The sequence below is a fragment of the Myodes glareolus genome, chromosome 1, assembly GCF_982192425.1.
Source record: "Myodes glareolus chromosome 1, mMyoGla1.1, whole genome shotgun sequence".
In the NCBI taxonomy this organism is placed as follows: Eukaryota; Metazoa; Chordata; class Mammalia; order Rodentia; family Cricetidae; genus Myodes; species Myodes glareolus.
This window is the reverse complement of record NC_142026.1, coordinates 104,052,323-104,074,730: the sequence shown is the minus strand read 5'-3', so window position 1 is coordinate 104,074,730 and position 22,408 is coordinate 104,052,323. Positions and strand designations below refer to the sequence as shown.

Sequence of the window (22,408 nt, the reverse complement as noted above, 5' to 3'; positions counted from 1 at the left end):
TGAGTAAGTAGTTCTGCTCAGCTGGCTCTCCTACATAGGCCCAAAATGACCACACTAAATTCCCTGGACGAAAATGTCTCAGACTGGCCAATAGACAGCACAAACCTTTCCCTCTATGAGTTGATCATCACAGGAATTGGTTACAGTAACAGAAAACTATCCAACACACCTTTATGAGACTATTTTGAGTCAGGGACGGTCCCATTTGTCACCTAATACGAGTAAATGCCAAGCACATCGCGACATTCTGGTTTTTTGGTAAACACTGAATGAATAATGTTTTCTACAAGTATTGCTCATTATAGACAAAGGCTGGGGAAATGAAATTGAGACCACTGACAAAGTCAAGCTCATTATTTAAAAATAAGGGGAGAGGGGAGCACTAGCGTTTACTAGCACTTGGTAACAGTGACGACTGTCACTCTAAAGCTTAGCCTTCCATTGGGTTAGTAAAAGGATTTAACATGATTAGAGTCAAAGAGAAAACTTCGGTTAAATCCTCCAGAGTAATCTCTCAGCATTAGTCTTCCCAGACTACAGACTAGAATCCCAGGACAAGTCTGCTTACTTCGGGCTCTAGATAAAAGGATAGGAGAAGGAAGCCCAGGCCACGCATACCCACCCCACACACACCCACCACCAGTTGGCCCATCAGGCCTGCTCCCATCCTGGGACCATTAACCTACTGCTCTGGAGAGCATGCTTACTTTGTATCTGCTTTCTGATCTGGAAGGTGTGGGGATATGTCCTTTTTTCTTAAAGGTTGTGAAGTGTTTGCACTGAGGACACGGCTTGGTGCTGGAGTCAATTCGGCCAAGTTCCAAGAAGTACTTATACTTGATGGAGTCTTCATGGGTCAAGTTGTAGACGACAGTAGTTTCCTCCAGGAATTCGAAACACTCCGTGATTGGGCATTTGATTTCTACTTGGCCAAGCTGTACCTAGGTGAAAGGACAGAAGGAAAAGGAAAAGCCCACTGGTTATTAAGGTTCTCTGTTGCTTGTTTCTGCATACAGCTCTAATTATCTTATGCTTTCAACAAAAAGTTATCAGCCATTTTTCCAGATCGCATTAACGAATGCTAGTCTTTTGAAACCTACATTGAGTACCAAAAACCAATCGTGATCCATAGGATGCTTACATGCTCTCTTACAATTATGTTTGTGAACTTATTTGATGATCCACAGGTTCATTAAGGAAGCAAATGACAGCGAGCCAGCTCTTAGTCACCGGATGAGTCAGCCAACCAAAGGCATTGCAGAGATTTCAACCTTAATACACACACTGCTTCAGCACTCTGCTTTGGAAGCATCTTTAGAAAGCAAAATTTTATGAAGCCTTTATGTTTAGTATCTACCAGTTTATAAAAATAATGACCCAAAGTTAATGTTTTCTTGGGTACTTCCCTGACAAGCACATAAACAGCTCTGATGTTATCACAACCTTAGAAGTAAGAAAAGAAAAACAAGAAAAGTCTGGGTTGCTGAGATAGTTCATCACGTATAAGTGCTTGCCAACTCAACCTAACGACATGAGTTCAACCCCCCAGACCCATACAACAGAAGAGGACCAACTTCCAAAAGTTATCCTCTGACTCCATATGCACACTCTGGCAAAAGCTAGTCCCCTTCCCTACACATACATCAAATGAATAAATATAAAACAGGTAAAAATACATTGGTGGTATTATGTCATTGCAGTACAATGGCAAAATTTGGTTGTAACTATGAGCACACTTATCAACAAATAAATATTATGAAGATATTTTAAAAAATAAACCTGTTTGTTGACACATTTTATACAGCTTTAATGTAAAATTGGAGGGTAATTCATACTTTAGCACAGCAGTTAAGAGCACTGCCTGCTCTTCCAAAGGTCCTGAGTTCAATTCCCAGCAACCACATGATGTAATGAGATCTGATGCCCTCTTGAGGAAGAGACCTGGTCAGTCATCCTCATCAACTTAGACCATGAAACCCAATATGGACAAGTTCAGCAGAACTGCAAATACGGGCTCCCATGCATGCCTCAGCATTGATTTCATTCAAATTTCAATATACTGGTAAGGAAATTTTTTTAACGCCAGTCAGACTCTTGCACGTTACTGTCAGGTTAGCTCATGCCTTTTCCTGGCATTACCATGTTCTTTCCAGTTTCTTTCCGCCTCTAACTTCTTACCAACTTTCTCTCAAGTTTGTATGTGATAAACAGCGAACTTGAAAGGGGGTGTGAGTTTAAGATTTTTATTTTCCATTCATAGCCCAGGTTGGCCTCCAATTGCAGTCTTCCCTGCTCAGCCACCTGAGTGCTAGGTGTGCTTCTACATTCCGCTTCCCATCTATGTTTTATAACAAATTACTTTAAGCTACACTTCATGCAAGAAGTCCTTATAAGCTTTTCATAGAGACAAAAATATCCACGGAACAATAAGAGTTGGGGTTTATGAAGATTGCAACGGGTATCTTACAATGATAAGATGTTCCTTCTTTTAATATCCGGTATTTATCTGTGAAGCCCCGCCGAGAATGGGGCACTGACTTGGGTGCTGAAGCTAGACAGGTGCCTATCAGGAACGAGGCAGGCACAGTCGGGACCAGACTGATGACAGTGTCAGCCTGACAGGGTGCTGCACAATGCCACCAAAAGATGGGGGTGGCTTGGTCTCTTCAGACCTGGGAGCCTCAGACTAAGCTTCTTTGACGGAGTGGAAGCCAGATGAGAGCTTAAGATCAATGGGACTTAATCAATAAGAACAAAGCTGCTCCCAGGAGCCAGAAGAACCAACGGGGTGAAAGGCCTTGGGGCAAATGCCGAGATCTCTAGGGCAGGGGTGCTGTGTTCTAGTCACCTCCACTGTACTGACCCACACAGCAAACATTCAAGTGAATTTAAGATTATCACCTTAAAAGGGCGTGGAAAAATAAGATTGATCCCAAAATATGAGTACAGAAGAGGCTGTAAACATGAACTTGGGTCAGCCCACAAGGGCAGGGCATTAGCATATCTGAGGACCCTGGACTTTTTTTCCCTATAAAAACAAATACGTAGTTCTCAGTACATGGAAGCACAGTTTCTGACATTTATTGGGTGGGGGAGTCCACTTTTATGCTTAGGAACCCAGGCTACGGAATGCTCCCAGCTTGATTTGACTTTTCTCTCTTTTTGTATTTTGTATTTTAACCATATAAGTGGTAGTGAGGGATGCAGCACTTTTAGAGCTAACTGGGACAGTCAGGTCTTATGGTGATGCCATGCAGTTTGGAGAGTAGAACCATCCCAGGCATCCCAAGGACGAGGCTATCTTGTTTCTTTTGGAGCAGAGGGTGTTTATTACCTGACCACACTAGGATGCCATCCAGCACCCAGCCAGGCACCTGTTCTTCTATTTCAATGGTTTTTGGTTTTTTCTGCAAAGCTATTCCATTTCCATGGATACTTTATTTCCTGGAGTTTTCATAGTCTCTGTCCTTTCTCCAAGTTCTCAAATCCTTACCCCACAACACTGAGTCACTGACCTCATGCAGCATTTTACTGATCACAGGGAGACATGGTGCACCTATGATCCAATCGCCCACTGGCGATTCCATCAGTCTGTCTCCATCTGGCCCTCTCTTCTGGCTTCCCTTGGTATAAAACATAATTAGCTTCTAGAACAACTGCACAAAAGATCCTGGAAAAGTCTTTTGAGAGTTGAAGTTTCCTGGCCTACTCTAGACCTACAACATTCAGAATTTGAATTATATTCAGGAAGCCAATAATTGGCAGTTGGAACAATGACTCAAGCCTTTCAATTACTCATGCTTCCTCCTAAGAACAACACCCCTTCTCATGCACAGTGTGACTAATGACCTATCTGACTCTTGGCAGTTACATGTGTATCGTTTTCAGAGTGGTTTTCTCAAAAGATTATTAGACAGGCATCTTGACAAGTAAGCAATGTGTACTCACTTATTTATCCAGCAATATACATTCTATTAACTAAAGGGGGGAAAAGTCCTTTAATACCAAGAAAGTAAAATTTGTCCTTCAAGCAATAGTTGTTAAGCATTAAGTCTTGCTGGGTGGTATGTGGCATAACAGCATCTGTTGGATTGCAGCAAACTGTGGGCTTCATCGGGTAGGCAACCTGACAGCCTCCTAGACAGATAGAAGGGGACGGCTATGCTGGCCTTGTTGGAGGAAAAAAAAAAATGCGGACTACAATGTTTGCCATGATGGAGAAGGGCAGCTTTCCACTGAGCCTGAAGATTGGTGATACAGAGAAACTTTCCACAGACAAAAGAACCAAGGACTGTGGCTCCCAGACAGGAGGAACCTGATGTGCCTATGCTACAGAACACAGGTCAGCGGATAAGGTTTGCCATGCTAGGGACAGAAATCAGGCTGGAATCTTAGGTGGGATATGATCATATTAAGAATTCTGCATTAAACTGTAAATTCAATATGAATCATTTCCAGATTTGAAAAGAAGGAGTAATTTGTCACATTAAAAACAAACAGCTGGGCGGTGGTGCCGCACGCCTTTAATCCCAGCACTTTGGGAGTTAGAGTCAGGAGGGTCTCTGTGAGTTTGAGGCCAGCTTGATCTACAAAGCAAGTTCCAGGACAGCTAGGACTTACACAGAGAAATCCTGTCTCAAAAAATCAAAACAAGCAAAGAAACAAAAACAAAACATTCAAGGTCTTTTTAGAGAATGTACCATACAGAAGTCAAAATGCAAGCTAAGACAATAGCAGCCCTCAGCTGAAGCCTGGCTCTACCGGATTCCATTGTGCAGGCAGCTGGTGACTGAATTTGGGTAACTCAGGGACAGTCAGTATGAATTATGGAAGTGAGACCAATGGGGTCTTTTTAAATTGACAAAAATTATCTATGTTTATGCTACACATGATGCTTTAAAATACAGATACACTGTGGACTGGTTACATCTGGTTCTAATATTTATTACTTTGGAGAGGGAACATTTAAATCCTATTTTCTGATCAACATTCAAGCTTATCATTATTAATCATAGGCACCATACTGGACAATAGTTTCCTTGAATGTAGTCCTTCTAATTGAAATTTTGTATTCTTTGATCAACATTTGCCAAATAGTCCATATATATTTCTTTTAATTTTTAACTTTTTTATTACATTCTTCTCATTTTAATTGTTTGGATTGGAATGTGCTATACATTTTTACTCATTCCCTTCCCACTCTCGATGTTCCCAATTTACTTAGGAGATCTTTTCCCCACTTGCTAGGCAGATCTATGTATGTCTCTCTTAGAGTCCACTTTGTTACCTAGATTCTCTGGGGTTGTGGCCTGTAGATTGCTTTATGTCTATCATCTACATATGAGTGAGTACATATTATATTTTTCTTTCGGGGTCTAGGTTACCTCACTCAGGATGGCTTTTTCTAGTCCTATCCATTTGCCTGCAAATTTCAAGATGTCATTGTTTTTTACTGCTGAGTAGTACTCTAATGTGTAAATGTGCCACACTTTCTTTATCCATTCTTCAGTTGAGGGGCATCTAGGTTGTTTCCAGGTTCTGGCTATTACAAATAATGTTGCTATGAACAAAGTTGAACAAATGTTCTTTGTGGTGTGAGTGTGCATCCTTTGGGTATATGTTCAAGAGTGGTAATTCTGGGTCTTGAGGTAGAATGACTCCTAATTTTCTGAGAAAACGCCATACTGCTTTCGAAAGTGTCTATACAAGTTTGCACTTTCACCAGCAATGAAGGAGTGTTCGTTCACCTTCTCCCACATCCTCTCCAGCATAAGCTGTCATTAAGGTTTTTGATCTTAGCCATTCTGACAGGTGTGAGATGGAATCTCAGAGTTGTTTTGATTTGCATTTCTCTGATGGCAAAGGATGTTGAGCATTTTCTTTAGTGTCTTTTGGCCATTTTAGATTACTCTGTTGAGAGTTCTCTGTTTAGATCTGTATTCTATTTTGTTTATTGGATTATTTGGTCGGTTGATGTCAAATTTCTTGAGTTCTTTGTATAATTTGGAGATCAATCCTCTGTCAGATGTGGGACTGGTCTTTTCCCATTCCATAGGCTGCCGTTTTGTTTTGTTGATCATGTTCTTTGCTTTACAGAAGCTTCCTAGTTTCAGGAGATCCTACAATTGTTACTGTCTGTGTCTGGTGTTATATTTAGGAAGTGGTCTCCTGTGCCCATGCGTTCAAGGCCACTTCCCATTTTCTCTATGAGGTTCAATGTGGTTGGTTTTATGTTGAGGTCTTTGATACATTTGAACTTGTGTTTTGTGCATGGCAATAGGTATGGATCTATTTGCATTTCTCTACATGTCGACATCCAGTTATACCAGCACCATTTGTTAAAGATGCTTTCTTTTTTCCACTTTATAGTTTTAGTTTCTTTGTCAAAAATCAGGAGTTCTTAGGTGTGTGAATTTATATCAGTGTCTTCGATTCAATTCCATTGGTCCACCTGCCTGTTTTTGTGCCAATACCAAACTGTTTTCATACCCAGCTCATGCAGCTGTTTTCATACCAAGCTCTAATATATATATATATATATATATATATATATATATATATATATATATATATATATATATATATCTTTCCCACCACTGCCACAAGCCAGCTCTGAATAATTGGAGCTATTTTAGCATCTCTGAGTTCATCCTTTTCAGGTTCTAAATAAACTAAGATCATCTCGCATTTTTCTTTCTGTGTCTGCGTACTTCACATGTTACTCAACATTTGTAATGCTACCACAAATGGCAGGATTTCCTCTTTTTATGAACTAAAAAAAATATTCCAATGTTAGTGTATGTACATTTATAAATATGACAATATAAAGCAGTGGTTCTCAAACCCTTTGGCAAACCTCTATCTTAAAAAATACTTACATTATGATTCATTAACAAAGGTAAAATTACAGTTATGAGGTAGCAATGAAAATAATTTTATGGTTGACGTCACCACAGCATGAACTGGATTAAAGGATTGCAGAGTTAGGAAATTTGAGAATAACTGATATGAAGCTTATTGTCTTCATCTACTAATAGATACTTAGGTTGATTCTACATATTAGTTCTTGTGAACAATGATGCAATAAACATGGGAATGGAGATATCTCTTTTACATTTATTTTGTATGTATATATAATTATTTTGCATATATGTATGAGCAAAATATATGGATATATATTTTGTGATAAGTGACTTTGTGGAGGTTAATTTGAGGGGAGCCATTTCATTGTACAAAATGGCTGTGTAGCTTATTTTATTTATTTTAAAATTAACTTTAGCGAGTCAGCACACGCAGCACATGTGGAAGTCAGGGGGCCATATGCAGGAGCCACTTCTCTCTCTCTGCCACACAGCTCCTGCGGACTCAACTCAGATGCATTTTTACCCACTGAACATTCCACCAGTCTGGCGACTGAAACTTACATTCCCATCACTAGCACCAAAGGGCTCCCTTTTCCCCACATTCTCTTTTCTCCAGCATTTATCCTTTTTACATTTTGTAGTACCATTTTTATGGTGGTAGGAACAAAAATAACAGGCATATAAAGTAGATTAATGAGTGAAAACATCCTTCACGGCCTTGACAACATCAGTTAGTGCTGGCAGTCTTGGGTATGATGGTACCACTTCATAAAATCGATCCAATGTTTTATAAAACTTTCATTAGGAATAATTACAAACATATGATGAAAATGGTAGGCAGGCGTGATGAATCCTCAAGGATTCATTCTCCACTGAAACAGTTGTCAACTAATGACCAACCCTGTTTCTTTGACGATTTGATTTATTTAGTTCTTGCATCTTACTTTGAAGCAAATTATCGAATACCACGCCGTTTCTTTCATAAACATTTTCATATGTCTCCAAGAATTAAGAAGTTCCTTTGCAACCATAACCATGATTCCAAACATTTTCCCACATGTCTATTAAATATCAAATCAATGTTTTCAAAATGTCAGTTAACTTCTGTATACATTAAAGTTCTGAATACACATAAACTTATTTTGCATTTTTGTTGTGCTCAATGCTAAAACCACTACTTACAGCGCTGAAAAATATGTTCTCTGTTATGTTCTCTGTTTCTCTCGAACAAGTTCATTCTTGTAAGAAAAAAAAATTACTTAACTGTAAAACAATCTCAAAGGTGTCAGCAGGAAGCATAATTATCCACTTAACACCTGAGCTAGATGGCTAATTTGCCACATGAGAGAACTCAAAAGTAATTTAGTGGCTAAGGTGAGAGGCGCCTCTGAAGTGGTGGATTAATTAATTAAAGTCTCCAAAGAAAATGACAGAAAAAAGTACAATCTAGAGCCTCAAACTCAACTTGTCAAATGTTTAGTCTGATTTGGACCTTGGTTTTAAGTGTTAGACATGAGATTTACAGGGTGTTTACAGCCTTTTGCTCACTTGATACTGAAGGAGTTCATATAATCGCTGTCCTGAGAAACTGAGAAGAGCAACAGGACACCTTCAGCAACTACTGCATGCATTGAGTGCTGAGTACCACTGGGCCAGTGGTTTCCTGGCTCACTGCTTTCCAGCATCTGTAACCACAGGAGGGTAGATATCTGCTCTACTGGGGCACATGCTTTGGGGTGGGAGCATATGTGTACATGTGTGTGGATGAGTATGCTTGTGTGTGCTCTTGGGTGAGGAGGCCAAAGATTAGGGACAGATGGGTGTTTTCACTCATTGATTTCTTTATGGACTGAGGCAGGGTCTCCTGCTGAACCCAAAGCTTGCTAGTTTGGCATTCCAACATAGCACTGCGATCCCGTCTCTCCCTCCTGAGTGCCTGGAATACAGGTAGGGTCATACCTTCTGGATTCCTATGGGAGTGCTGGGAATTAAAACTCCTGTCCTCATTCGCGTACAAGTACTTCTCTACTGAGCCATCTAAACCCGTTTTTTACCCCCCACACTTAGCAGCTTCCACAGTATCCTGTGATGGTCACTAAGAGTTTTTTCTTTTCATAATGAGAGAAATCATCAAGCCAGAGTTCTCTCTGGTACAAGCAGAATCAGTGCAAAGAAAATCATATTTAAGGACCTGAAACAAAAACACTACACACACTACTATTACTACTACTAGTAATAAAATTCAACCAAATAAAAAAAGGCATACCACCAAATGAAAAAACTTCAGCCAAGTTTGGAAAAAGGCAAATTCACCAAGCATCCAAGAATAAAATAACAATAATGGTACAGAGTAATTTTTGGAGAAAAGAGGAAAGAACGAGGAGAGGAGGAAATCATTGCAGTGACTGGTTTATGAAGTTAGCATAATCCTGAAAACCACACCTGCAAATGAAGTTGCAAAAAAAAAAACCCAATATTAAGCAATCTCTTCTATAAACATTGATGCAAAAACCCTGACAAAGTATTAGCAAAGGAAACAGATCAGTGCATGAGAGATAGCATGATGAGGCTGACTATATTTCAAAAATGCAAGACTGTCAGTTGAAGTAATTCACATGTGAATAGTACAAAGGAGCTTTTTTGGCTCTCTGAGCAGCACCATGGTGTTTGTGAAGTACAAGTGATTGTCAAAAGTTGGTTGATGAGGGATTCCACACTGTGTGCTGTGAATACCATTGGTGAATAAAGAAATTGCTTTGGCTTGTTGATAGCTAGGCGGGGAAGAGTAAACTGAATGCTAGGAGAAAGAAGGCGGAGTCAGTGAGAAGCCATGTAACCCTGTCAGAGACAGATGCCAGAACTTTACCCAGTAAGCCACAGCCACGTGGCAATACACAGATTAATGGAGATGGGTTAACTTAAGAAATGAGTTAGCCAGAAATATGCTTAAGCTATTGGCCAAACAATACTGTAAATAATATGATTTCTGTGTGATTATTTCAGGGCTGAGCAGCCAGAAACAAACAAGTGGCCCTCCTACAATCACTAGTAAAGGGGAGCCAAGCAGAAATTGGTTCAGCCATTTTCTAATATCTGTCAGGTATAAAACTTCTAGATAGTTCAGTATTAGAAATAGTAGGAAACTAATGACCACAGACTCAAGAAACCAGAACCGAATCCCATGCATCGGGGGCTGTGTATGAAGTGAGGTGAGCCTAGCTGATCTGCAGATCAATGAGGTCGACTTTGGAGCTTTGACCTAACTGTTGATGATGTTTGAGGCAAGACTGATTAATTTCCACGGAAAGGATCTTACCTGGAACAAAATGTATTTTATGGTCAAAGAGTGGAGTTGGTCAGTAAACGTCCTACAGACCACTCTTAAACATTACAGGCTATTGTAATTGCTTTGGGACAGGAACATAGCCAGTCTTACCCAGCTGTGAACCCTGGAAACTATTTTCAAATAATGAGTAGCCGGACAAGATAGACCCACTAGTGCAACAGTGGCAGGAATGTTAGGCAATTAATCAGCCACTTTCCGATTAGATTTAAGGCCCATTACATTAAGGCGAAATCATGTCCAGTACCACTAACTGCGCCAAAAACCTGAATGTGGTTATGGCATTGGCCCTCGGGAAGAACCTAATATTATTATTCTTCCAAATGGACACAGACAAATTCTTTTCTTTATACTTATAGACCATGAAGTTCTCAACCCTAATTAGAAAAGTGTCCCTTTGCAGTAGATGGAGGTTAATTATAGGCACCTGCAAGTGGTCACCATGTAGAGCTTACGAGACTATGGATGCTCTTAACTGGGACATCTATATCACAGCCCACCTCTCAAGGCTCAAGGATCGCCACAGAAAAAGGGATAGTGAGAAATTAAGAAGCAGAGGTGGCAACTGTTGGCAGAGAAATAATAGTTGCAGGCCATGACAGAGCCACTGCACATCTCGACTCATAGCAGCTGTGACTACATCCAAAAGACTTGCGTAAGACAAAGCCAGCCAAAACTCCAGCAGGGATGGGGAGAGCTCATTAAGTTACACCAATGACTAAGGAACTCTTGGCAACTGATGTGGTGTGGTGTGAAGTCAGTTTTCGTCGGGTCAAAGATGAGACCCCTGAGAGGCTAGTTTTGTTATAGTAGACAGTCCTGCACCCTGGCACATAAAGGAGCTTGGTAGGCTTTTAAACAAGCATATGAAATTAGGAAGGAAAATGGTTGTGGGGAGAGGGATGGAATTGTAGAGGGTGGTATGGGGTGGCTTAGATCAAAACACACATTCCTACACGACACTCTCAAACAACAACATAAAGGCAGACTGTTGTTACAGATTATGGTAATGTTAAGCCTACTAACAGCTATTTGCTTCCTCTCTTCACCATTTGGTTTGCAAAACACAACAACCAGTGGGCAAAATCTCCTAACCTCAGCACTAACACATCTGCCATACCAGGAAGATGATAACAGAAATCATGATCCAAGAGTACACACAGATGTCTTGAAAGAAGTAGTTAATACACTGATTCTGGCCAGCACTGAGGGAAACATGGGGCAGCTTGCCAGTCCATATACTTCTTCTGGGTGCTTTCCTTAGGAAAGCAGACATGCTGAAGAAGGTTAGGTTTGAGCTGGGAAAGTTCCTGGAGCTTCATGTGAAGGCAAGAGATCTGGACCACCTGCTGGTGGGGAGATGAGACAGGTGCTAACGAACATGAAGCACCAGTCTATTGAAAAGTTTTAAAAAATATTTGTAATTATTATATGATACATAATATATAAAAATTTAAAATAATTAAAATTTGCATATGTTATATAAAATACAATAGTACAATAATGACAAATTTTTAAAAATCCTACTTTTGAAAAATAAATTTAAAACACAATAAGGAGAAAAAAAATTTGATCAGCACACGGCACACGGGAAAACATATTTGATACACTCAACATCCACTCAAGAGAAAATCTTAGCAAACTAGGGTTACATGGACATTTTCTTAATGTGATGAGGAATAGCTACAAGAAAACGCAGAGCAAACATCACAAAGGTGAAATCTTTTTCTTGAAGTTAGGCATGGGGCAAATTATAGCCAATGCCAATGACTATAACTCATGACCAAAGTAAGAAAACAAAAAGAGGAAATGAGAGTGAAACCATTGGAAATGAAGAACTCAAATCCCTCATGACTTGCAGATTTCATGACCATACATGAAGAAAATTCAAGTTCTAACAGAAAAACACCTAGAATTAAACGGGAATCTAGAAAGAGAAGGATCCTGAATGGCTTGGTCCTGGAACCCTGACCTAACAGGAGTTGACAAAGGAAAAAAAAAATGACAGACACATAACATGTGCAGAAAAACTGGGGCCTGATGGAGATGCACCACCAATAGCAGCAACAGCAACCAGAAATTCAGCATGTTTATTTTCTGCATCTGGACCAGAGGAAGGTTTACTGTACACAGCTGAACACGGTCTGCTCAGGGCCGCTGTCTTGGGCCACAATCATCTGGAAGGAGGAAGCTGTGGTTGAGTTTCTTGCATAGGCTGTCAGCATTCACACTTGGACCAGAGGAAGGCTTTGCTGCTCCTCTGAGCCTCAGCAAAGGCAGGCTTTGCAGTTCCCATGGGTCTGAGGCACTGGGGTTATTGACATAGCTGTGCCCATGTCAACAAAACACATTCACTCGAGCCTTCTCCCACTCCGTACACACACATTCATTTAAGTCTCCCTCCGCTCCACATAAACACGTATGCTAAATAGTTCAGTAATACAAATGCCGTGTACTTCTATAGACTGGTTATGAGAAAATAAAAATAATGCTCAAGAGCCAATGATATTTAGATGATATAAATATTTCCAACAGAAATAAATGTAACAAAATACCTCCTCGAGAAACAAGTGAAGGATTTTGGAGTTAGAAAAGCAGCAAATGAATGGAAGGACATACTGCATTCTTGAACTGTCAGATGTACAATCAACCCATAAGGAGTTCCAAATTCAAGTTCAGTGAGATTTATAGCAGTTTTCCTTTTTTATTTTGCAGGAAAAGTGGACTCAAAAGTATAAGATAATTTGAAAACATATGTGCATAATCATGACACTTTCTCCTGTTTGTGCTCCCCAAAGTCCCTATATTGACATTTAATTATCAGCATAAATATCAGGACATGGGGCCTTTGGAAGGTGATTACGTCATGAAGTGAGAACAGTTCCCATATGAAACAGGTCCCAGAGATCTGCTTCTCTCCCTCCATGTTGAGAGGACACACTGGAAACAAGCTGGTTAGGAGACACAGGCAGTCTCAGGGCTCCATTTCAGAAGCTCCAATCCATTCTCCCTTTGGGCCTTCAGCGAGTGCTACAATGGTGCATGTGGCAGTAATGAGTGACAGAAGTAATGAACAAAGGAAAGGAACATCCTCATATCTCCTTCAAGTACATGTCACCAGTGACCTACCTTTCTTGCTTTAGCCCCCACCTCCTAAAGCAACCTCCACTTTCCTATTGTTCCACAGGATAGCACCACAGGATGCTAACCAGCCTCCCACATGTAAAGCCTTGAGGCTTCAATGTCTAAAGCTCCCCAGCGTGTGGCATTTGGTTATAAAGGCCTGAACGGACTAAGTAAACACTCAATCTAGAAAAACACAGCAGTAAAACTTGTTCTACAAGATTTTGAACTAATCAGAGTGCTGCAGGAATTGCAACAGAGTGAGGCTGGCCAGTGATGGCAACGTGGACCAGAGGGGAGGGAGCACAGAACAAAAAGCACCCCACAGGGAAGCGAGACAGTCAGCGTTTTCAGTAACTAATCTGGATCCCCTGTAAACATTCACCAAAATTAGTCTCTGACACACGCTTTACATTAAGTGAGTTATAGTTACATACATGAAAAGTTAAAAAAAAAGATGCTTCTAAAGATGATCAAAAACACTTTCAGAACTGAAAGGTTTCTGACGTGTGACAGGAAGACATTCATTATAAAAATGGGTCAATTTAAAACTATACTCACCAATGGGAGAATGGAATCTCAAAATTACGAGATGGTATTCACAAAAGAGAAATGACAAGTGTTACATACCCCGAAAATACAAGTTATAGAAAAATACAGACTACCAACCCAGTAAAAAATGGTGAAAGGATGAAGAAGGATTTCAGAAAAGATGATGCCCATGTGATCAATGAGGACATCAAAGTGTGCTCAGCTTAAGTTCTCAGAGAAGAGAGAGCCACAGGGCAGGCGCTTGAGAATCAACAAATCTTTCAAGGCCTATGATGGGTAGGGGTGGCTTAGTGGTAGAGAACTCACCAGGGAAGCACAAGGACTAGCCTTTGAATTCGCCTGAGCAGAGGTACACATTGGGAAGCCAGTGCTCCTAAGCTCAAATAGGAGGCAGAGGGGAGAATCTCTGGAAGTTCGTGGGCCAGGCAGCCTGCTACATTCAGCAAGGAAATGAGAGATTTGATCTCAAATAAGACAGAAGCTGAAGACCAACATCTCTGATTGTCCTCTGACACACTACGACAGCATATACTGACACAACACTCACACACATACAGTATGTACGCACGGGGGGGGGCAAATATTAAATAATTAAAGCAATTGGAGAATTAATGGGCTATTGGATTTTACAACACCAGTAACCACCCTCCTGTATTATTTAAGCACTTCCCCTTCACTCTCGGAATTTTGATAATCATTTACTTAAGTAAATTTAAACATTTAAGCTCATATGTTGTAAGGCTGTAAATCCTCATGGTTCTTGAACTATGAAGCGCAAGCAAACACTGGATCTCGTCAACACCCTGCTTCCATTCGTCCTCCCAGCACAGGGCTGGGATCGCCTTCTAGAACTTGAAAGGACAAGGACGAGTGAGAAATGCAAAGATCCTCCCCAAACACAAAGGTTAGGGAACAACAACAACAACAATAACGTTCATTTTCCTCTCTTTACCAGGCAATTCATCTTGGAGCTGTTTTTATATTAACATGAGTAGGTTTTCCTCCTAACTCCCTGTGCTGTATCCCATTTATTTAATTGCTGTAACCAATTAAACTGCCCATATGGATGTTTATATTATTCTTAGTACTTTGCTGTATTAAACAATGCTGGAATGCATAATATTTTACATATATTATTCAACTGTACACAATTACTTAAGTAGATAAATGCCCTAGATGATAATTATTGGGTCTAAAGGAAATGCTTGCATTTAATAGATAGCTCTCCACTGGACAGTTGAAGTGAGTAGGTGTGGCAGCTCACACCTAGAACTTCAGATCCCTGGAGGCAGAGAAAGGAGGACCATTAAATCAGGGGCCAGCCACAGCAACACAATAAGACTGTATCTCAACAAACAAGATGGCAACAGAAGAGAACACTTCATGACTAATTACAAAATAAAGTTTTGCCTAATAGGTATGCAGAATGCTTGGGTTCAGGAATTTATAGAGCAGTGCTTTTTCTTTAGTTATTATAAAGAATCATAAATACAATGCAATTTCCCTCTTTGAGAAGCACACTGGGATGTGATGAAATGAGATACTAAGCAAGATTTAGCAGTCAACAACGTATCCTGGTTCTCTGACAAGCTAGCTTTCCTTCTTCTCATCAATGCCTAGAGCATTACCAGAAAGGGCTTTTAAAATACAAATTACTGAGCAAGCATTTGGGCTTAAGGAAAACTGAGGTGTCACATATGTATTACTGTTCAATTTTTATAACTATGTATTTAGGAGAATTTAAATACTTCCATTCCTTTGTTTTAAGGATGCAGTGCCATCATCAGAACTGAGATCATCAGCATCCATTGCATGTCCTTTGTCCCTGCTTTTCCCAGACCTCTCATCCCACTCTGGTCATCACTGCTATTATTTTGGTGCTTTTAGATTTGATTGTTTTAGTGAAATCGTGTGGTAATTGGGGTCTATGCATACTTTATCTTGATCAAAACAATGCCCCCTAGGTTATAGCAAATGACAGAGCATCCTTCTGTTTTATGGCTATTTCATTGCATACATGTACATAATTTACCCACTCATCTACTGATGGACATTTGGGCTGTTTCCACGTCATAGCTACAACCAATGGGCTGGCAATGGACCACAATGGGAAGGCAACACATTGATTACATTTCCTTTGGGGAATATACACTGGTGGAATCACTGGGTTGTAGGATAGCTCTACTCTACAACAGCTGGGCTAACATCATCACCAATAGCGGTGATATTTTTTTCCAAGGCATTATTTCTTAAGATACAATTCTGATCATTCATCGTATTTCATAAATTAAAATATCTAATACTCTTACATTCAAATAAAATGAAAACTCATTATGTAAACTCAGGAGAAACAAAGCCCTAATTCCTGATTTGGCCACTTCAGAGGCTCCCTATTTCCCCCATTACAGGTCATGTCTTAATCATATTTGCTTTCCTCTGGGCTCTTACACATGCCAGGGCACATTTTACATCATTTAGGACATATTTGATGAACATTTTCTCATATAAATTCTTCAGATTTTAGTATAGATATCAAATCCTACTGAAGACTTTTTTTATTTTCTCAAAACTGCATCTGGTGATCTTAAACAGTATGGCAAATGTTCTTTGTTCGAATAATTTTATTTATCCTATGTTAGAATAATTGCTTGTATGTCCTGTTATCTTATAAACTCCCTAACATAATAAGAACTATGTCTTGTTTATTCCTCTACCTCCTACACTCAGCTGATTACCTGACAGAGTAGGTACCTTAAACAGCATGTGTTGAAATTTAAAAAAGAGGTTAATACAGCTTACACGAGGCTTTTTATGTAACGATCAGGTAGGCATCATTGGTGATAAGGTATAAGTGAGACAATGACCCTGTTATGGAATGAACGATATATTCTGGACTATTTTAACGAGGGGGAGGAGGCATGAAAAATGGCCTTACTAGTGGTTATGAGGATAAAAATGACCAGGCCTAAATACCAGGGCAGATTCATTCCGGCTGGAAGGCCGACTTTGTAAGAGATCACCCAGACTCCTGGCTTGCTATGGTCTCAGACAATAGTGCTGACAACAGGAGCAAGGGAGATTCTGTCTGCCCATCCTTCACTGTCCAGCTTCCTGCAAGTGTTCCTAGGCAGCTTAGAAGAAAAGGCAACATTATGGTTTGGATATTAAGTGTCCCCAAAGAGTCTCAGATATAAAAGGCTTAATCTCTGATACAAGTGCTCATGAGCACTGTGCCTTCATCAATGAACTCCACTGACTCATTGAAAATCTCAATAGAAAATTGGGAGGTAATGAAATTCAGGAAGGCAGGGCTGCTTGCACGGTGTGTCCTGGAAAGGTGGACCTTGTACTTGGCCCCATCCCTCCAATTCTCCCAGCTTCCTGGAAACTATACAGTCAACAGCTTTCCATCACAATATCCACACATTCCATAGCCCAGAAACAACAGATCCAACCAACCAGAGAGTTCCCTGAAACTATGAGCCAAGAAGATCCCACTGAGGTTTTCTCAGGTGTTTGTCTTAGGACCAAAAGCTAAGTAACACAAACATTTGTTGCTGACATTTATTAATATATTAGTTACCAAATTTTCACTGGCTGAGTAAGTTACTAAGTTGTTTAATTTTTATTAAACGTAAGAGAACTCTCCAAATAATTGTTGAATAATCTCATTATTTCATAAGAGAGATCTAAAATATTTAATTTTGCCCCCTAAACCAAGAGGCTATAATTTGGGTCTCACTAGGTAGAAGTATCAGGAAAATGAAGTGTAATATTGGGTCAAAGTGTGGGATTACTGTAAGACTCTTAAGACATCTGTCAAACTGACTTGCAAAAGCTGTATTTATTTACTCTGCAGCTGTAGCTACTGTTCTTCCTTTTTTTCTGATGAAGACATACTGGGGGTTTGGAAAGCACCGGGAAATATTTGTGATAGCTTTGGCCACTGGATGGTCTTATTTACTGATATAATATCTGATTTTCCTATATATTGCTGGTATAGGGAAAATGAGATGGCCTATATCTGATAAAGAATTTTATAAAAGAGATATGGAAATCAGAAATGTAGAAAAAAATCAGGCTTTAGTTTATCGTCTAAATATTACCATTTTAAATAAGTTTTTTATTTCTTTGAGAATGTTCTTTCTATTAATATATTTCCTATAAATAGACTATATTTATATCATATTTAGACTATATGTGACTCGGTTTGGTATCTCACCTTTCCATACCCAGGTACTGTGAGCTCTTTTCACGTTATTTTTGTCTGTGATCAGTATCCGGTATCCAGGAAGCAGAGAACATTTCTGAACATTCTGTTACCCCTGAGTGAGAAGCCATAGTCAACCTCCTGGTGGAGACTACATCCAGTTTAACACAGTTCACGAATGTGGGATGAAGGCCTCAGTGCAAAAAGTGCTCTGTAGTTGAGGTTATTTGCTTAGGCTAGACTCCCAGAATGGAAATTACTAGGCCAAAGGGAATGATTATCCTAATATTCCTAAAACATATTGCCAGGGTTGTAGTAATACTATATAATATCAACCATTTTACCACCCTTTTCTCTATGGAAGATGATCACCTTAAGAAAAAAATAGGCATACACACACACACACACACACACACACACACACACACACACACCTTATAATCTTTTCAATTTGGCAAGCAAAATAGCAATTTCATTGTATTTATGTATGAGTCTGCTGCTAACTATAAGATTTAATATATGTCAGTGCATTTTCCCCCTTTCTGTGGTTTCTAGCCAGGTACTGGCCTATCCCAGACTACTGCTGCTCCCACACTATGCAGTATTCATGGAGATTATCTAATATTCTATGTGAAGCATGAATGGTTTCCAGCAAGCCCAGCCAAAGGGGAGCCTTTATCCAGAATCCAGCTCTGAGCACATGTTTACTTGGCAGCCTAGCTGCAGTAATTAGCATCAGAAAGCAGGACAATTTAAAAAATATACAACCAGATCTCAGGTCCGTGAATCATGGTTCTGTAAAGGGCCCCAACCATCTGGAAGCTGGGTCCAGGCCTCCAGTTTGAGGAGGAGGCATATGACAGTACAGAAAGGCAAGGGGCATTCACAGCATAACGTCCCTGCGCTTTCGAACCACTCTGTGCTCTCGCTAAAGGTGCTGATGAGCAGTCTTGAGCCCTCTTTCCAGGATCCCTCCCTCTCACGGGCACATGCCGCGTTTTTTCTTTAAAATCTCGCTACCCGACATAGCACCGGGACCCGTCCCACACACAACCAGACATAAATTAAAACAAAATAATCAAAATCTTGTCAGACATGTCCCCAAGTCAGAGGCAGAGGATGGACATCTCTGTCCTGCTGTAGGGCACAAGTCACCCACTCCAGCCCCCTGCACCAGAGAAGCCACATAAAGCGGGAGAGCAGGTGGGAACCTCGGGACCTGGGAGGCTTCTGACCCACATCTGCTGTGCCTCCCTCCACAAAGAGGGCCACCCAGAAGGCAGGCTGCTACTTTAATCTCATACGCAAAACTGGCAATGTCTGACTTCTGTGGACATAATTTTAGCACATTGTTTCATTTTCTCAAGAAACAGATGGTCGCAGGTGATCTTTTAGAGGGAAAGTGCTTTTCACTTACATGGTCTCAAAATGATGTCATCCGTTATTTCCAAAACATTTCTCAGAGCTAACCCACATTTAGGAAAATACAATGTTGTCTTCTGCTCCAACCTCCCTTGCTTGCAAATTTAAAAATGTCAAATTCCTTTATTGGCAAAACATTATTAATATATCTTCTTTTTTCTGAAACAATATGCATTTATCTAAGGAAACTTATATTAAAGTTTTTTGGTATGTACAATATTATGAACTATAATCTAATCTCCTAAATTATGATATGCTCTTTGTAAACATTATCTGAAATTCATGATTCTTAGGACTAGTGAAAAACATAATTTCAATAACAACACTACATTAAATTCTAGAGAAAACATCATCTAATTATAAGCTGTGAGAAATTTATAGAAATGTGGGGACCATTTTTGTCCTCTATTCACCATGAATGAGCATCTTTGGAGTAGAATTATTCTGTTGCAAAATGTAATTTCTTCTTTATGACTGAATAATTATATTCTTTTTTATTTACATGGATAGTAAGATAAACTAACTGAATTTCATTTCAGCATAGCTACAAAGAGTTTTACTAGTTTTTTGTTGTTGTTGTTTTATCTTCTTTTTAAAAAAATAAATAAATGGCGCTAGCGAGATGGCTCAGTGGTTAAGATTGCTCTTTCAGAGGATCAGGGTTCAATTCCCAGCACCCACATGGCAGCTCACAGCTGTCTGTAACTCCAGTTCCAGAGAATCTGAATCATTATATGCGCACAAAATAGAGTTAAATAAAGTTTAAAATAAAGATTAAAAAAGAGTCATGAAAACTTAATAAATTCTGTTTAAAAAAATAAATAAATATACAAGGCCATAATCTATCCAACAAATAATTTATTTCTAGTTTTCTATTTTGAAACATTTCAAGTCTTTCAAACACACTGTTTTGGACCGGGTTTGGTCGTTTGAAAGCATTTATTTAGTCACAATGTGACTACGTGATGAGAAAACAGCATAGATAACAATATTTTTACCTAAACGCCACATTCACATTTCCTCAACTTCTTCTCCAATGTTCTTTACAGCTGGTTTATAAACATGCGTCAACATCGACCAAGGACCACAGAGTCTGTTCAGCTGTCCCAGAGGATCAGCTGTTCCAGCCCTTCATCTCAAGAAGCTACTGCCACTAGAACGTGAGAAATTCAGGTCAGTTATTTTGAAGACTGTCTCACAAAGCGAATGTGTTAATTACCTCATCCTAAGAAAACCCAGGCGGACCTTTTCTGGTGCTGTGTTTTCCCAAACAACAGCGCCAGGAGGCACACAGTTCCAGTTCCCAAGGCTGCTGTTGGCTGGCTTAGTTACAGTCTTGTCTGCTGGAGCCCTCCGTGAGGGCACTGCTTCTTCCCTTGGTGACTAATATAGAATATATATGCTGGTACTTAGACATGGAACCGTATTCCTTTCCAAAGCATCCCAAGAATGTTTCACATGGTGGCTTTCCCATTTGTTGGTGATCTTCCCTGAATCAGATGTTGCACTAGAAGTCAGAAAATGCTTTCTCTAGTTTTTGTATTCCTTTTACATCTATAATCTGGAATTCTTTGGAGGAAAAACAGTACAGCCCATGCTCTTTTTTCTTTCTTTCCTTTTTTAAAATAACATTGTATACTCAGCATTTCCTTTTAAAATTATCACATTACAAACCACTACCATCTCTCCAGTTGTCCCAAGTTTGGCCAGTGGAGACCTATTATGTCAGCATCTTCTGGCAGGTCTGCATTAGTCTTGCATAATTCCTTGTCCTGTAGCTGGAATCAGCTGATTCTCCAGAGCTCCCCTTCTCTGAGTGGAGAGTTAATCCTGATCTGGGCCTTAGAGATGCACTGTTTCCAAGCATCGCCACCTCCAGACCATGCATCAAAACTGCATCTCCAATCCATCCCCTTCCTTACTCTAAATTAGGGTTACACATTAGCGCCTCCAGTTCTATTCTCATTCTGGGTCTGCGACTCTTTTCTGCAGTGGGAAAACTGGTGCTAACATTTTTTTTTCCCTCTACCCAGAGCGTATTTCTGAGTAACTGTCACAGCAAGGTGCCTGTAACTTTTCCGAGTTAATTCTTCCGGCTTGGTGGCAGTCAATCCACTAAACAATTAAGTTCCTTTGTTCATTTTTCATTCTAGTTTTAGGCTTGCTTTTTCCTCCTTCTTTTTTCTCTCTTTTTGTTTTTCTTGAGACAGGGTTTCTCTGTGTAACAGTCCTGGCTGGCCTGGAACTCGCTCTGTAGCCCAGGCTGGCCTCGATCCGCCTGCCTCTGCCTCCCTAGTGCTGGCATTAAAGGTGTGTGCCACCATGGCCTGATTTAGGCTTGCTTTTTAACATTTTCTTTTTTTACTTAATTTTGATTTTGGAAAGTAAAACAATGTGATTCAAGAATCAAAACCATGTGGAAAATCCACAAGAATTTCCATGTCGGAATGCAGAGGAGTTCGACTTCAAGCCGGCTGTGGCACACCACGCTGCCCACTCAGGGCGTTCCCTCTCTGTCTAGTTCACTGTTCTGAACATGCTTCTTTTTGATAGAAATAAACAAGATTTTATTTTTATTTCACTATGTTGCCCCAAAGCATTCTAAATATACTTGAGTTAGGGGATTTCAACATAAAAACTTAACTGGCAAATAGAGGGCAGACCCCCTAGTGACAAAAACGATAGAGAAAACGCATACGAGACTATTCCGTGTTCTGAAGGCCTTCCACAGCAACGCTGTAAGGAGCATTCCGAGACAGATTTTGACGGGCAAGTCAATCATGCACTAAATTCAGAAGCCACAATTATCTAAAGCTTTGCATTTCCAGTTGCAAATCACACACAGGACAAAAGAGCAGTCATTCCAACAGGATATACCAGAACCATAAAAATGTA

At 39.9% G+C, this 22,408-nt stretch overlaps 1 protein-coding gene across 1 annotated transcript in view; it reads right to left on the bottom strand.

Annotated features, from left to right (window-relative positions):
* Positions 1 to 22,408, bottom strand: part of Rnf217 (ring finger protein 217) — a 110,063-nt gene that overhangs the window by 37,143 nt on the left and 50,512 nt on the right. Inside the window, exon 2 of the mRNA XM_048425521.3 lies at positions 708 to 941. Coding sequence (XP_048281478.3) covers positions 708 to 941 — 234 coding nt within the window. The remainder of the gene's footprint in view (positions 1 to 707; positions 942 to 22,408) is intronic.